The sequence below is a fragment of the Ursus maritimus genome, unplaced genomic scaffold (genome assembly GCF_017311325.1).
Source record: "Ursus maritimus isolate PB19 unplaced genomic scaffold, ASM1731132v1 scaffold_3, whole genome shotgun sequence".
NCBI lineage: Eukaryota > Metazoa > Chordata > Mammalia > Carnivora > Ursidae > Ursus > Ursus maritimus.
This window is the reverse complement of record NW_024425563.1, coordinates 89334972-89350898: the sequence shown is the minus strand read 5'-3', so window position 1 is coordinate 89350898 and position 15927 is coordinate 89334972. Positions and strand designations below refer to the sequence as shown.

Here is a 15927-nt window from a genome sequence, read left to right as displayed (position 1 = left end):
CCTTTGTCAATGTATGTCATGCAAATTTAGAATGACAGATGAATTTTTTTGTTGTTTGAATCTAGGAGATTTTGTTGTATTTTGATTTGTGTCTGAAATGTGATTCCAATATCCTAATGTGGAAATGCATTCAAATGGAAATAAGAGAAGTCTTCATTTTGGTTGACTGCTTTTGTTTGAGTTTGAATGCAGTGAGGTTCATTCAACCGTAACATTAGAAATGCCCGTGCTTGAAGCAAAAGCCATGGGAAAATGGGGCTTTATTTATGTAGTCCAGAACTTTAAAACATAATAAATACAGTGTTTATAACCTCAATATCTTTCTTTCCCACTCTCTCTCATTTTCCCTCCCTTCTTTTCTGACTCCTTTTATTGTGATTCTGTCAATACAGGAAGCTTTGATGGCAGCTGAAATCAGCCAGAAGAACATTAAAAGACATAAGATTCTAGTAAGTATGTAATTTTATTATTTGAAGCATAACTACCTTTCGATAAGTTATAATAAAACTGAAAGTCATTTGAAAAGAACAGATTTTTCCTACCTTTTTGAGACTTTATTTCAGACTAATTCTCCAACCTGCAAGGTCAAAATATTTCATTTTATTGAATCCATTTCTGCTTGTAAACAAGAGACTTGAACACCTGCTAGGAGCAGTTTAAGGTAATTTGGAACCTGGATTTGTGAAATGCACTTTAAATACAAAGCTTTCTGGTTATGTGTGGGGAAGTTTCTTTAAATCATAGGTAAAAATAAATCATAGGTAAAATCACGTTATCACAAAATTTATCAAAAGTAGTTTCATAGAACCAGATTGCTTCAATGTCTCCATAATAAGAGTCATTTATGTTATGGAGACTAATCTAGGACTCACATATGTTTTCATTACATTTTGGACTCTGGAAAAATTTAGTGACTGAAAGCCCATTTCTTTGCTAATTGTGACAGTGGGTGCTGCGCATATAGAAAGCCAGAGAGAGTGTTAAGGGTCCTCCAAGATCAGCGAATCTGGGACCTTTGTTTACAGATGAAAACTGTATTTATGGCTGTTTGGGGTTGTAGCACAAATTCCTCACCTTAAACTTTTCTAAAACTCCACATGAAAGCCTAATGTCTAGAGAGTATACAAGCAAAATAACTTAGGAACCCAAAGGAGGAGAGAGAACCAGATCATCCCCACTCCCCATTCAAAATTGTGGAGAGTAAATAAGGATTATCTAGAAATGGAGCAGAAGGCATTCCGCCCAATAGAATAGGCTACGTGACAGTGCAGAGAATGAAACCCCTTGGCCTGCTTGGTTATGTGGGGCAGTTACAGAGTGTATGTATGGGTAGCAAGAGCCAGATTCCGAAGGGCCATGTATAATGAGGAGCTTGGCTCCATTTGGAACCTCTGCAAGACAGTTTATTCTTTCAATGTCTTATCAGATCTGCTTGTTAGAAAGATTTTCTGATGGAGAAAGGGGCCCGAGGGAGGCCAGCTGAAATGGGAATCAAACAGGAGCAGCTTCCTTCTTGGTAGAGAGATGGAAGGATGAGATCTGCAGAGTCAGCAGGAATGGAGAGGTGAAGATGATGGCGGATACATGCACCTGGACTTTGCGGGGTATGGTGACTGGCTCCTTATGCGGAGGAGAGCGAGAAATCTAGGCTGACTCCCAGCTTTCACGCTTGAGCCTCTGGTGATGGTGTTGCCATTCCCTAAGAGAGACTCTGTGAGGGGGAACAGGATGGGGGAGATGTGGGAGGATTAATACTGGTTTTGGCACATTGGGTTTGGGTCATCTTTGGGACATCCTAGTGGAGTTCAGGGAAGAGATCTGGACTCAGAAATAGATTCCAGAGATTTATCAGTGAACAGGTGTCACGAGAAGGCATGAGTTTGAACTAGTCCATGCAGGGTGAGTGTCTAAGAAAACAGAGAACTTGAATGGAACCATTGGGAATGCCAACATTCAAGGGATGTCGCATCCAAACCAGTTTTGGAACAGCCAGAGGAAGGTTGTCATGGGAGCTGGGACAGGAGAGCATTTCAGGGTAAGCAGAGTAAAGTACTGAAGTAGTTGAGGTGAGCAGGTCAAAGGTAAGACAAGCTCAGCTAGTCGGTTGTACATTGGGTTTGGTAATATGAAAGGGACTAGTGAATTTTCTCTATATTATTCATTCTCAACATGCTGTAAGGAGTGAAAAATGAGGAGGAGATGATGAAATAGAGTTGCATGTTGGCTGTGAAGTGGAAGAGAGTGCAGACTGTGGCTGGGGCCAGGCCCTCACGAAAAGGTTGTTGGTGATGGCAGGTATTTTGTGTGAGAGAGACACTGAACATGGTTACACTAAAGGGAGAAGAGAATAGGTTGAAGTTAAAGGAGGACAGAGAAAGAGGATGAGTGGCAGAATAAGCTCCCCAGTGAGATGGGGGCCTGGCATGAGGAGAAAGGTTGGAGAAATGGGCTCTGCAAAGGAGACGTTCTCTTCTCTGAGCCTGGACAGAAGGACTCCATAGATACTGTGATATGTGGTCTGTTTGCAGAAAAATAAAGTTAGGCACCTTTTTTCTTACTCTTTAGTTTCCAGATTTGAAATAGGATTTCCTACGTAGTCATTATTAGAGTAAAAATTTAATAAACTGTGAACTATTAGTGTTTTCCTGGAGCCTTGAAATGGCCCCATCCTATATGTCAGTTATGCATAGACTTTTTTTTTTCCCTCCTAGCACAACGTAATTTTGTACCAGGCAGGCAGAGAGAGAAATGGGCCCCTGCCATTTCTGCCGTCCGGGAGGAAATCCCACAGCACCTTTTTTGTACATAAACTGGAACTTAAAATCCAGCTTTTGTTATATATAATCAGTTTAAGCTTCTCATGAAAATGCTTTTAGTCAGAAATAGTATTTCACAAGAAGAGTCCTGGGCGATCAAGCAAGAGCTCTCACGTCTTTCGTGAGTAAGGCCACCTCAGATCCTTTCAGAATGGAGGGGGCGAAAGCAAATGAACGTTACTCAGAAGCCAGCCCGTGCTGCAATCCCGTTTCCGCATCTGTAAACTCATGGGTGTGAATCCCATGTTTTTTGACATCATTTTCACATTAATGTTAACTTTAATTTTCGGTATTTCCCTTTAATATGATTGTTCTGTCATTGTGTATTTCTTACAGCATTTCTTCCGACGTGAAATAGAGGAGACCAGTAGCTCACATCTTACAGCTGAAAGCACAGGAAACCATTTTATGTCAAGTGACAGTATCAAATTGTTGGGTCGTGTTTCTAATATTGCAGATTTCTTTTGTAGAAAATCTCCTAATCGGGGGCAAGTTAGAAGCCTTTACCGTAGGAGCATTATTTTTGTGTGAATTCTAAAGTTTGTGAGACTATAAATATAAGCGCAGATAAACCTGCGTAGGAAGGAAATGAGCATAATGACATACGGCACACTAAGATGTGTAATGTAAGGCAGGTTCTAGGCCCTGTGGTGCCGGTAGGACCCTGATGTCGTGGGCTGCTCAGGGACTGAGGCTCAGCTTTTCAGTTGTTCTGGTTAATTACGACATTCCTTCATTTAATTTTCCCTAGGATATTGGCTTGGCATATATAAACCACCTGGTGGAGAGAAGAGAGTATGACATAGCAGCACGGTAATAATGACATTTTCATACTTATTTGTTAATATAAATAGAATTGAGAAATGTTAACTCTAAAATAAGCCATTCTCTGGGGTCAACATTTTTTTTGTATCTTTCTTACGGGGGTAATTTTTGAGTATTAGTGGTTTTAACCACAGAATGGATTTCTTACTTTAACCCACCTACTGTCTCCTTCTCACCAAACAACAGAATTTAATGAGAAACATGTCAAAAATCACGAGGAGTCTGAGAGTTTCCCCTTTTTGTAAGCTAACAAGTTAGCACTGGGTGCTGGTAGAAGGCACGAGACTCCCACGTCAGAGACGTAGGTCTCACTCAGCGGTAGCTGTAGCTGGAGAATCAGCATTTGTGCCTGACCCTACAGCCGCAGTTCCCACAGCACGACACACAGGGCCAGCCAGATGACATGGCACAGACCGTCACTCGTGTTACCAGAGAGGAACCCGGAGCCTAGGGTCTCTGATGCTTTCTTAATGGACAGTGAGCCTGCCTGCCCTTAGCTTCAGAGGAACGTGATGTATTTATTATGCCAGACACTAAACAATCCTGCCCTTTGCTCTGGAGGGAAACACTGTCCGTGTCTCTCATTTCCAGGGCTGTTCACTCCACAAGCATTCGTGAGAAGGCAGTCAGTGCTGCTACTTACAATTCAAGGAGAGTTGTCTCCCAACAAGAGAGTGGCAATTCAGTGGAAGTGACCAGATTTCAGGCTTCAGGTTTGCAGGGTTCTGTGATGGACAAGAGTGTAAATGTTACGTAGAGGCCGTGTGGGTGTGTGTGAGTGGCTCCCCCCGGAGCTTCATGGTGCCCAACTACAGGACTGCGGGACAGCCTGGGAACATCGCCTTCAGGCCGACCTTTCATTTTCTGAGATTTAGGGAAACCTGTTTCTTTGATGTGTAAATGAAGTTTTTTTCATATATAAATATTTCTCCAGATTATACACTATGATAGGATTCTAATTTTCTGAAGTCTGATTTTGTCCATTTTTTAAAGCCATTCAAGAAGTGGTTTAAATTGGTACTTTGGGGTATGATGACATTTCTTCAAGATGAGAAAGGTCCTAAAACCAGCAGTGCTCATCTGGATAAGTAGAAAACTCAGAACAGGATAATCATTGGGAAAGCCCCTAATCATAGTCTTCTGAAAGGGATTCATCTTTATTTTTAAGTATTTTGTAATAATTTTCATGATTTTTGTCAACCTTGTATATGCAATCCAGTGGTTATCTAGTAATACCTTTATGTGCATTGGTACTTGAGATAGAAATTTGTCAAAACTCTGGGATGAGAGATTTATCTAAACCAATAGAGGAAATGTCTACTTACTCTTTTTTTTTTTTTCCCCCTTTCTCCCTGGGATGTTTGTACTGCCAGCAAATGCCAGAAAATTCTTGGGAAAAATGCAGCACTCTGGGAATATGAAGTTTATAAATTTAAAGAAATTGGACAGCTCAAGGTAAGCATAGCCTTATTTTTAACTCTGAATTTTTGTATGTAACATATTGATATTGAGATGGAAATAAAATTAAGACAATAGTAATCAGTTCTATCCCGGGAAGCAAGTGTTAGCTAGGAAGAAAAACCAAAATATAAATCTGATTTATATTTGTGTGCATTAAATATATACATATATATTATGTCTTCTTATATTTCTCCAATTCGGTGTTTAGGTAAAGATTTTATGGGTTTTTTTTTAAAGATTTATTTACTAGAGAGAGCAGGGGAAGGGGCAGAAGGAGAGAATCTCAAGCAGACTCCCTTCTGAGGGCAAAGCTTGACGCAGGGCTTGATTCCATGACCCCAAGATCATGACCTGAGCTGAAACCAAGAGTCAGATGCTTAACTGACTGAGCCACCCAGGCACCCCTGAAGTTTTTATGTTCTTTTTAATGAATATGGAAAGCAGGTATAGTCTCATCCTGCAGATTATAAAATGAGGCTTTTTTCAAATGCACTGAAGAATTAATGAATTTTCAAATAATATTTTATTTGCTGGAAGACAAATGAAAAAGTTTAACCATGTAGCTATAACAAATAATTTGATATTTCATGTCTTCATCTTCTTTTTCCTTTTCAAGTTTTTTATTAATTTACAGTTTGTTAACATACAGTGTAATAGTAGTTCAGGTGTAGAGTTTAGTGATTCATCACTTACATACAACACCCAGTGCTCATCACGAGTGCCCTCCTTAATCCCCATCACCTCCCCTCTAGTAACCCTCAGTTTGTTCCATATCGTTAATCGTCTGTTTTCTGGTTTGCCTCTCTTTTTCTTTTCCCCCTCATGTTCACCTGTTTTGTTTCTTAAATGCCAAATATGAGTGAAATCATACGGTGTTTGTCTTTCTCTGGCTGACTTTGCTTAGCATACTTTCTAGCTCTATCCACGTTGTTGCAAGTGGCACGATTTCATTCTTTTTTATGGATGAGTAATATTCCAATATATATATCCCACATCTTGATCCAGTGGACATTTGGGCTCTTTCCATAATTTGGTTATTGTTGATAATGCTGCTATAAATATCACAGTGCATGTATCCCTTTGAATCAGTGTTTCAGTATCTTTTGGGTAAATACCTGGTAGTGCAATTGCTGGATCAGAGGGTAGTTCTATTTTTAACTTTCGGAGGAACCTCCATACTGTTTTCCACAGCGGCTGCACCAGTTTGCATTCCCACCAACAATGTTAAGAAGGTTCCTCTTTTGTTTCCTGTGTGGTTAATTTTAACCATTCTGACTGGTGTGAGGTGGTATCTCATTGTGGTTTTGATTTGCATTTCCCTGATGATGAGTAATGTTGAGCATCTTTTCATATGTCTGTTGGCCATCTGGATGTCTTCTTTGGAGAAAGTCTGTTCATGTCTTCTGCCCATTTTTTAACTGGATTATTTGTTTTTCGGGTTTTTATAAATTTCACAAAATCTTTATATATTTTGGATACTGCCCTTTATCAGACATGTCATTTGCAAATATCTTCTCCCATTCTGAAGGTTGCCTTTTAGTTTTGTTGATTGTTTCCTTTGAAGGAAGTAGTTTACCTTTCAACTTAATGCACAACATCCAAACTGGACAATAAAGTATCCTAATGTTTGTTTAAAACGTTCACATTTTTTCAATATTTGTGAACCTTTGCAGTGATCTCTTCGAGTTATGACTCTGTTTTTAAAAATTCCCAGTTATGGGGCACCTAGATGGCTTAATCGGTTAAGTGTCTGACTTCGGCCCAGGTCACGATCTCGGGTCCTGGGATCAAGCCCCACATGGGCTCCCTGCTCAGGAGAGAGCCTGGTTATCCCTCTCCCTCCGCCCCTCCTCCCCTCTCGTGCTCTCTCTCTCAAATAAATAAATAAAATCTTAAAAAAAAAAAAAATTCCCAGATAGGTTGCCCACCCTGTGACTAGTGCTCTTGGCCCAGGGAATCTTCTCATCTTGTTTGTTGGGCTACTCCTGGAGGATCTTACCCAGTCCTGTAGCCATGTTCAGCCTGATGGCTCCATGACCCAGACCCTTCTTATAAATTCAATATCTGTGCTGGAAGTGTGCTATGGCCCTTTTCTTCCTCGTAGGAACTGCTGATAATGATCACTCAAATTAGTGTGAATCCATTTCTTTCCCAAATTTGTTCTTCTTTTCCGTCTGTGCCTGTGACATCACAATGTACCCATTCCTCCGCGCCTAAGATCTCAAAGCCACTGCCCTGATAAGAACATCATGCTGTTACATCTCTGGTTCTTATCAGTCTTTCCTTGGCCATACCAGTTGGGCCTTTTCTCCCCTCGGGGGCCATGGCCTCGACTCTTGTCTGTGCTGTTGCGGGGGCCTTCTGACAGATCTGTGAACAACCTACCCCAGAGCTAGCTGCTTAAAAAATAAATCTGCTATTCTCACTTCCCTTCTTCTCAAAGTGTAAAATCCAAATTGTTTTCATTGCCCCGCCACGCCTTTCTCCCCAGCCTTATCTCCCTTCTGGGACCACTGTCCCACATCTCGGAGCCACTGATCTCCCTGAATACACAGTGCGCATCCATGGATCCGTGCCCTTCCTCATGCTGTTCCTTCTGCCAGGGTGTTCTGCCCCATCTTTCTTTGCCTGATAGATTCCTGGCATTCATCATTTCTGCCTCAGGATACAGATCCGGGAGTGCTCGTCACAGCACCTTGTAAATGTCTTGCTTATATAACACTTAGCAGCCAGGGTTGCAGTTGGCTGTTTAGGTGTCTGATGCTGTCTGAGGCTCTGAGCCCCTTTGGGATGATGGCTCTAGTTCTGCGTCCCCAGAATGAAGTATGGCAATTGGTACCTAGTACCCTTCAGAGTCATTCAACAGTGTTCGCAAATTCAGCACTTAGCACTGAAACAGCTAAAGAATGTAAGGTGTGTATTTTCCCTTAATTTCAAACAATGATTATGAGTTTTTAAATAGTGATATATTCCATTTTAAGGAAAAAAAAATATGAACAGATGACCTGTAACTCCTTGACTACTTAAAGTAGCATTGATCTCTGTGACATTCTCCCTGCTATTACTTGGATTTTCATTAATTCGTCAGGAAGAACAGAGAAAGTTTAACTTAACTGAGGCAGTCTTTTTATTCATCATTCATACATATATACACTTCACATATACTTTTGAAAATATATTGTAATGTGTTCTAGGAAGGTAGAGTTGATTTGAATTTTTCATAATAATTTTCCAAAGTACTGTTGCGTTACATTTTAAAAGTAGAAATATACAGATGGTCTCCTACTTACAGTAGTTCAGCTTACGATTTTTCAACTTTAGAGTGGTGCAAAGGCGATACACATTTATAGAAACTGCACTTTGAACTTGGATCTTTCCTGGGGCTAGTGATACAGGGGACCATCCTCTGTCGCAGTGCCGGGAGGGGCAGCGAGCCGCGGCTCCTGGCACCATCACCAGGGTCAGCGACCCGCACACTCACAACCATTCTGTACCCACACAGCCATTCTCCTTTTCATTTTCAGTGCAGTCTTCAGTAAACGAAATGAGATATTCAGCACTTTATTCTAAAATAGGCCATGTGTCAGACAATTTTGCCCACCGGGTGGCTCACATGCGTGGCATGAGCATGTGTATATAAGGTGGGCTCGGCGAAGCTCTGGTGTTCCGTAGGGGAGGTGTTTTCAGTGCATTTCTGACTTAAGATATTTTCAATTTCTGACGTGTCTGTTAGAACATAACCCTACGGTAGGTTGAGGAAGGTCTGTATTTTTATATTTGCTGCATAATTGGAGTTTAGTTTTGTTTTCCCATTCTGAAACGATTTTTTTTTCCCTTTTTCTTCCCTAGGCTATTAGTCCTTACTTGCCAAGAGGAGATCCAGTTCTGAAACCACTCATCTATGAAATGATCTTACATGAATTTTTGGAAAGTGATTACGAGGTACGGCATTCCGACGTGGTCATATTTACTTGCTTTCAATGGGAAAATGGTAAGAAATCGAGAAAACTAATACAGCAGAGCAGGCAGTCGAGAGGGAGCAGGTTTGCAGTTTGTGGGTAACGGATGAAACTGAGGTGACACTCTCATGACAGCTCATGTCTCTGTGAACAGTGAAAACCTCTCATCCGTGCACATTTTGGAGAATTCCTTTATGGTTTCCTAAAGCTACTTCGTGTGGCTGCTTGAGAAAGCTAAAGAAAAAGGACAAGTGCTGTGTGGTGATTTTGTACATACAATAGCAGCTGCTGTTGATGCTTAAAGCCTGAGACCCAGATCTAAGTTTGCCCAAGGAGGAGTGAAGAGAAATGGGGGCGGCAGGAATGGGGAAGGGGGTTGGACGGGATCTGTTTGCTTATTGATGAGGGAGAAAGGCAGTAGTTACATCCCTCGTCTATATGCTCCCCACTGTCATGTGCGCTTTGCGATTTTATACTCCCGACGACACTAGAAATGGTAATATCCAGTTTTACAGATGAGGAAACTAAAGATTAAAGAAATTAAATAATTTGTTCACAGGCGTACATTTAAAAAATAGGTGTGCCTGGATTTGAATTTAAATTTGGTGTTTGTATGCACCCAAGATGGATTATAATTATTAAAGTTGGTTGGTTTAACACGCCTTTATTCAGAAAATACCTGTGTGGTATCTGCTGTATTGCAGGCACGAGGTAGGCCCTGGGCACGCAGGTGTGGATGAGATGACACGCATTCAGTGGGAGCTTGTGGTCCAAGTCACACATGAGCGTGTAAACCGGGACTTCTCAACAGGGGCTTGAATATGCCCTCTGGGGACATATGTCTGGGGACATATGTCTGGGGACATTTTTGGTTGTCGTGACTAGGTCATTGATGCTACTGACAGCAGTGTAATGGGTGGAGGCCAGTGCCTCCTACAACACGCGAGACCCCCCCATGACAAAGAATTATTGGTCCTCAAATGTCAACAGAATGGAGGTTGAGAAACCATGACAGAAACAAATTGTTATATAATGTGCTGGGTGCTCTAGTAAAGCTGTCAACAGAGTGTGTGGCTAAGACTCCACCTTCTTCCCTCTGACTAGAGGGAAAGCTTTCTGGTGGGCAGACTCTAGACACGGCTGGTAAGCGCTTCGCCACAGCTGTGAGTGGCGGCTGCACAGACTGGGAGCCGTCGGACCCGGGGCTGCTGTTCCTCCGCTTCCGCCCCGCCTTCGTCGTCGTTCGTCCATCCACACGGCCTAACCCGGTGCCGAGTGTTCATGTCAGTGCGCCGTGGTATGCTATAGGTTGTCATCGCCTTCTTGTATTTTGGTGTTAGGTTGTAAAGATAAGGAAGACCTTGTTTGCACAAGAATTTGAGGTGGCTTGCGAAAAGATGAATATATCCAGAAGGAGGGGGAATGAGGAAGGGAATGTCTAGCTTCTGAGCGCCTACTGAACACTAATGCCTTGTCGGGGTCCTTTTTTACCAATAGTGGAGTCAACGTAAGGAGGGGTAATATGGCAAATGCTACTACGTTTTAACTTGGAGGTGAATTTTAGATCTAAAGATCTGTAGGGACCTTTACTATGATAGTGGTCCTGTACCAGCTAACTCAGGTGTTTGGTCAGCTATCGTCAACCAGGTGTTTCTGGATACGGAAGATTCAAGCAGCCTGAAGCATGTGTGATCTGTACAGTTCCTTTACTTTTATAAGCCTGTGTTCTTATCATAGGAAGGGATTAAGTGCTTCAGCATGAATTAAATTTGAACAAATTACTTCATTAATGTGCATACTAATGGAAGCAACATTTTCTCATTTTCTCTTATTGCATGTTATAATCCAATCTGCTCTAACCACGTGGGTCTATTTCTTTCTAGATCTGTAGATGTACATCTTCTAGAAGAGTTTATGGTAATAACTGTCATTCGTGTTGGATACCAGCTGGTGGAGGCTAGGGACATGCTTCCTATTCATTTCCTATTCAGTTCAATTCAACATAGCTTTATTTAGAACCTACCATGGCCTAGAACTGGGCTGAGTACTCATTTGGATCCAACAGAAACTTAAAAAACACCATCCTGTCTTCAGTAGATTTATAGACTGAGAGGGGAGATGATATCGATAAGCTTTAAGCAACTAGAACATAAGTGACGTTTGCAGAGTGCTATGTTCTGCAAAAGATCTGGTGAGAGGCCATTATTGGCCATAGTTCTTGGAAAAGGCGTCTTCAGTGAATAAAGATGTGTAATGGACTTCTATTTCTTGCCATTATGTTCTGGGTACATAGAGTGGCTCTCATAAATATTCCGTCTTTGTACATCTTCCCAAAGAAAGAGAACTATGAGTGTTCTGTGAAAATGATGGGGAAAAGTATGAATTTTATTGAGACATACTGAAGCTTGGTATACTTGTCCTCTTTTTAAAGTAATGCAATTTAACCATGAGAAAGCACTTCTGTTATTTTTTTGATTCTGTTATAATTCTTTCACCTAATTCAACTTTTTCAAGAAACCATTTTAGATTCTGTATCATTAACGTTACCCTGTTGATTCATGTCTGGAAGACTGTTGCCTGAGACAGAAAGGAATATGCATGACTTAAGCTTAGAGCTTGTAAATGTTTTTTCCTGAATGTTTCAGGGTGTCTGCCTGGTCAGTACTGTTAAGAAGGTATAAATAATTTGTTGTCATGAACTCTTATAAATCGTTTAGCTTCTATCATTCTTAGTTTCGTGTTTAATTTTGAGTTAAATTGTCACATAATTGACCAGGGAGCAGTGTTCTGCAGCAACACTTCTGATCACATGTTGTGTGTGCTACTAAACAACACTAAAGGCCGGATTTTAGAAAAACAGCTGCACTTCTCTAGAATATTGGCTTCTTAATTTTCTTTTCTTCCTAGAAACGTAGGAAGTGGCAGTGGTTACTTGGAGGTAATGATGCTTCCTGACTTGTTGGTGTGAGGTTTCTACTGAAATGCGGATAGCTTCGTCTTTTTATTTACAGCCTAGTGGAATTATTTTATAAGTGCCGTGCAGCAACTGGTCGCGCACCGGGATGCCACAGAGAGTCCAACTTTGCTTCGTAGTTTTAATGACACATATGTAAGCACGTTAAAAGTGGGACAGTTGCCATGGCATTTCACTCAGGGAACCCCTTCAGCCTTGTACTTACCGTGATGGGCACTGAGATGTTCTCTGACCTCACCCGCTCGGTCATAGCAGCTCGCTGATAAACCGTGTCCTCTGATGAATAGTAAAGGCCACAGGGCTGATTGCGTCAGTATTTCTTAGCACATTTATTCAAAGGGCATACGGAGCCAGTTTAGCAGAGAAGAGCCTGACGTGAAATGTGGGAAGTGTTTCTGTCGGTCTGCGTTGGAGGCATCATGTTTTTGTCACACGGTGTGACCGGTCATTTTGTCTTATTTTGTATTAGGAGACGGCAGTACCGACTGCCAGGCTGTCGCACGAATGAGGGAAACAGAAAATGGAGCCAAGCCTCCTTCTTCCCAAACAGTATTATTTCTGGTCTCAGGGCCACTGAGAGCTGCCAGTGTTTGGGTGGGAATCTTTTCAGATGTTTTTATCATATACATTACAGGGTCTTAAAATAGAAACCCAATCCAAAGTATCGTTTTGGCTCAAAGAACATTTTAATGATCTGATTCAATGGTTTTATAAAATACATCATCTTTACTTAGTGATGCCCCGCCCCACATCTCTCAAATCAAACTGCAATCCTGCTCTTATGTGGGAAGGTTGCAGTTTGAATGGAAGATGTGTTGCCTGTTGTTCTAGTCCCTTGCCATCCTTTCCAGGCTTACTTGGGTAGGACTTTATTAATAGGGACTGTAATCCTGATTCTTTGTGGTTTTCTTTTCACCAAATCTTGGTACTCTGCAGAAGCACATTCTGCCGTGCTGTTTTCATTTCTGAGTGTCACTTCACTAAATTCATAGTAGTTTATTGAAGCGTTAGTTGAGATATTTAATACTAATAATATGATTTTTTTTGCCAACATGAAGATTTTTACTTCTGTTTGCTGTCTTGAACACGTCCTAGGTTTTTCTGTACAAGCTGCCAAGGATCAGTAAGTTAAACCACCGTACCATACTCTGAGTTATAAAACTTGAGCTCTAAAGTTGGGAATCAGGAGGGCAGAGGCTGCCCAGGATCCTGGCCAGGAATGAACCGTAGGAGAGAAACAGGATCCTATTGAAGGATCTAGGGTTTTCTATCAGAACTGCAAAATTTGAGAGCCAGCTAGGGAATAAGACTTGAGCCAAAGTCTCAAACCCCCTGAACAAAACTAGGTTTCAGAGGCAAGAATGGAAAGGGGACAAAAAAAAAAAGAGAACAAAGATGGTAACTTGTTGAAGGTGGGGTGCCAGTGATTCCGCTGTGGAAACAAGCCACTGTGTACGGTCGTGCACACGGGAGGCCAGACCCAAAGGGCACAGAAGGTCGGTGGGGGGAGTGACCGACTTGGACAGTATCTTCAAGATGTTCAAGGTGACATCTGAATGTTTTAGTTAGTCTGGACCGAGGTTAGAGCAAGTCAGAGCCAAAGTCTGTGTGGACTGCGTTGCTTTATGGAGGAACCAGGGGGGCTTTCTTACTGGTGCATTTCATCAGATAAGTAAGAGCAGACACGGACGGCGCCACCCACTTCCAGGAACGGTAAATGGAGATTCGCGTGCAGCAATTCTCTGCCTCCCTTGCCACCCCCAAACCCAGAGTCTGAAAAGTGGTGATATGTTCACGGACCAGAGTTTTAGTCATAATGTTATTTTGTCTGTTTACATGAATACTTATAGGCATTGCTTAAACTATATGGATTGTTCCTCTGTTTCAGGAGTGCTGTTCTGTTGTTCTGTTTAGGGTTTTGCCACTCTGATCCGAGAATGGCCTGGAGATCTGTACAACAATTCAGTCATCGTTCAAGCGGTTCGGGACCACCTGAAGAAAGATAGTCAGAATAGGACCTTGCTCAAAACCCTGGCCGACTTGTGAGTAGAATTTAGTGCTGCTTTTTCCAATTCGACCTACGTGAAAAGTTTTTCATCTTTTAGATCTAGCAGACTCTGAATGGGGAGAACGCAGAGCAGGGAGGCTTTCATACCATTTTCTTATGCTCACCCTTAATAATGTCCTCTTATAAACCTCAGTGAACAACCAGCAGATGAGGAAAATGTGCGAGACCGTAGAGTTGTAATGTAGTCTGTTTCCCAGAGGAGAGGAACCCTAGTCAGCAGCGCTACGTAGGGGCAGAGGTTCAGAGAGGGAAGAGCGCCAGGTCGCAGACTGCACAAGAACATTGGTTTCCCAGGGAGGCTCTGGATTCTGTCATTGTTGGATCTGCATGTCAGGTAAGGTCTCAGACCTGATTCCTTCTCTAGAAAATGTATACATTCCTGATGGGATGATTTCAAGGCTTAAAGGTGAGGTTGTAATTAAGAACTAATTAAGCACTGTGCCCGACACTAAAAGCTCAGAAAATGGAAGCTTGGTGAATATTTTTCCTATGTATTGGGTACTTTTGGTGACCAGGCTTTCTCCTGTACGCCTGGGATTCAGGGATCGGCAAGATGCAGTCGTGCCCTAGAAGAGCTCTGGTCTAGTGGAGAGAGAAGTGTACTGCAGGGAAGCTCAAGAGGGTGGTTCCTGCTTCAGCCCCTCCTTGGCACTCCCACCACCTCACACCAGCCCTCCCCCGTCTGCTTACATCTTGTGTGAAGACCAAGAAAGGTGCACCACAGCGGCCTAGAATTCAGGGCTGTTAGTCACTCTCCGAGTAGAAACACTGACCATTTCCTTCTGGAAATGTTGTCCTAGATACTCCTTGGGCTCTGTAGTACTAGCTGTACTGGTAATTCGTACCAGTAATGGGCTCACAGTACCATTTAGGTTCAGTTTGTTTTCAGGAAATGGCTTGGGAGTTAATGTGAAAAACAGTGCTTCAGTAGAAAAACATGTGTCGGTTTTATAAACGCCCCTCACAAATAAGCTTTGGGGATATAATCCATTTGCCAGCTGAACACTGCTTGTAAAAATTGTAACTGAATTTTTTTATTATTGGAATGAGAATTTCCTTTATTTTGGGTCATAGTTTCTTTGGTATGTGGATTTCTATGAAGAAGTTTTGAGAATTTCTATAAAAGAAAATGTTTATTTCTTGAACATTGTCAGTTTTCTGAAATTTGGGGGCAGTGGGAAGCCAGGCTCTGAGAAAGAAGTATATACTGGTCACATATAGTTAAGTCCCAAGGAATAATCTTCCAAATAAAGTTGACTTTTCTGTTTGAACAAATTTTTCAGTTTTTCGTATTGCAAAAGATGATTCATGTGTGTTTAATTAGAAGCGTTGATGAACATTAATGTAAAAAATTTTGTATTACCAGGTACACCTATGACAAAAACTATGGCAATGCTCTGGAAATATACTTAACATTAAGACACAAGGATGTTTTCCAGTTGATCCACAAGCATAATCTTTTCAGTTCTATCAAGGATAAAATTGTTTTATTAATGGATTTTGATTCTGAGGTAATGTGTTTATTATTTTAATACCCTTTATTTTTACTGTTTCACATTTTAATAATTAGAGATCTATTCAGATGCTGGGGGAGAAGTTAAATCACATAGCTTGGCTGTATGCCAGTCATGTTCAGCACACCACTCCTCAGTAGATGTTATGAATCCTTTACTTGACGTGGTTATTCTATAAAAGCAATCAAAACCTGATGTGGAACTTTGAAAAGCGTGGGGGTGTGTGTGTGTGTGTGTGTGTGTGTGTGTGTGTGAAGTTGTTTTTTAGTAAAATAATTCACATAATTCATAGAAACAAAGAAACTAGCCA

General features: G+C 41.5%; 1 protein-coding gene across 2 annotated transcripts in view; it reads left to right on the top strand.

Annotated features, from left to right (window-relative positions):
• VPS41 (VPS41 subunit of HOPS complex) overlaps positions 1-15927 on the top strand; it is a 170888-nt gene that overhangs the window by 125621 nt on the left and 29340 nt on the right. For both annotated transcript variants that reach the window (XM_008703510.2, XM_008703509.2), the window contains exons 14-19: positions 393-449; positions 3568-3629; positions 5015-5096; positions 8952-9044; positions 13950-14077; positions 15470-15614. In XM_008703510.2, coding sequence (XP_008701732.1) covers positions 393-449; positions 3568-3629; positions 5015-5096; positions 8952-9044; positions 13950-14077; positions 15470-15614 — 567 coding nt within the window. The remainder of the gene's footprint in view (positions 1-392; positions 450-3567; positions 3630-5014; positions 5097-8951; positions 9045-13949; positions 14078-15469; positions 15615-15927) is intronic.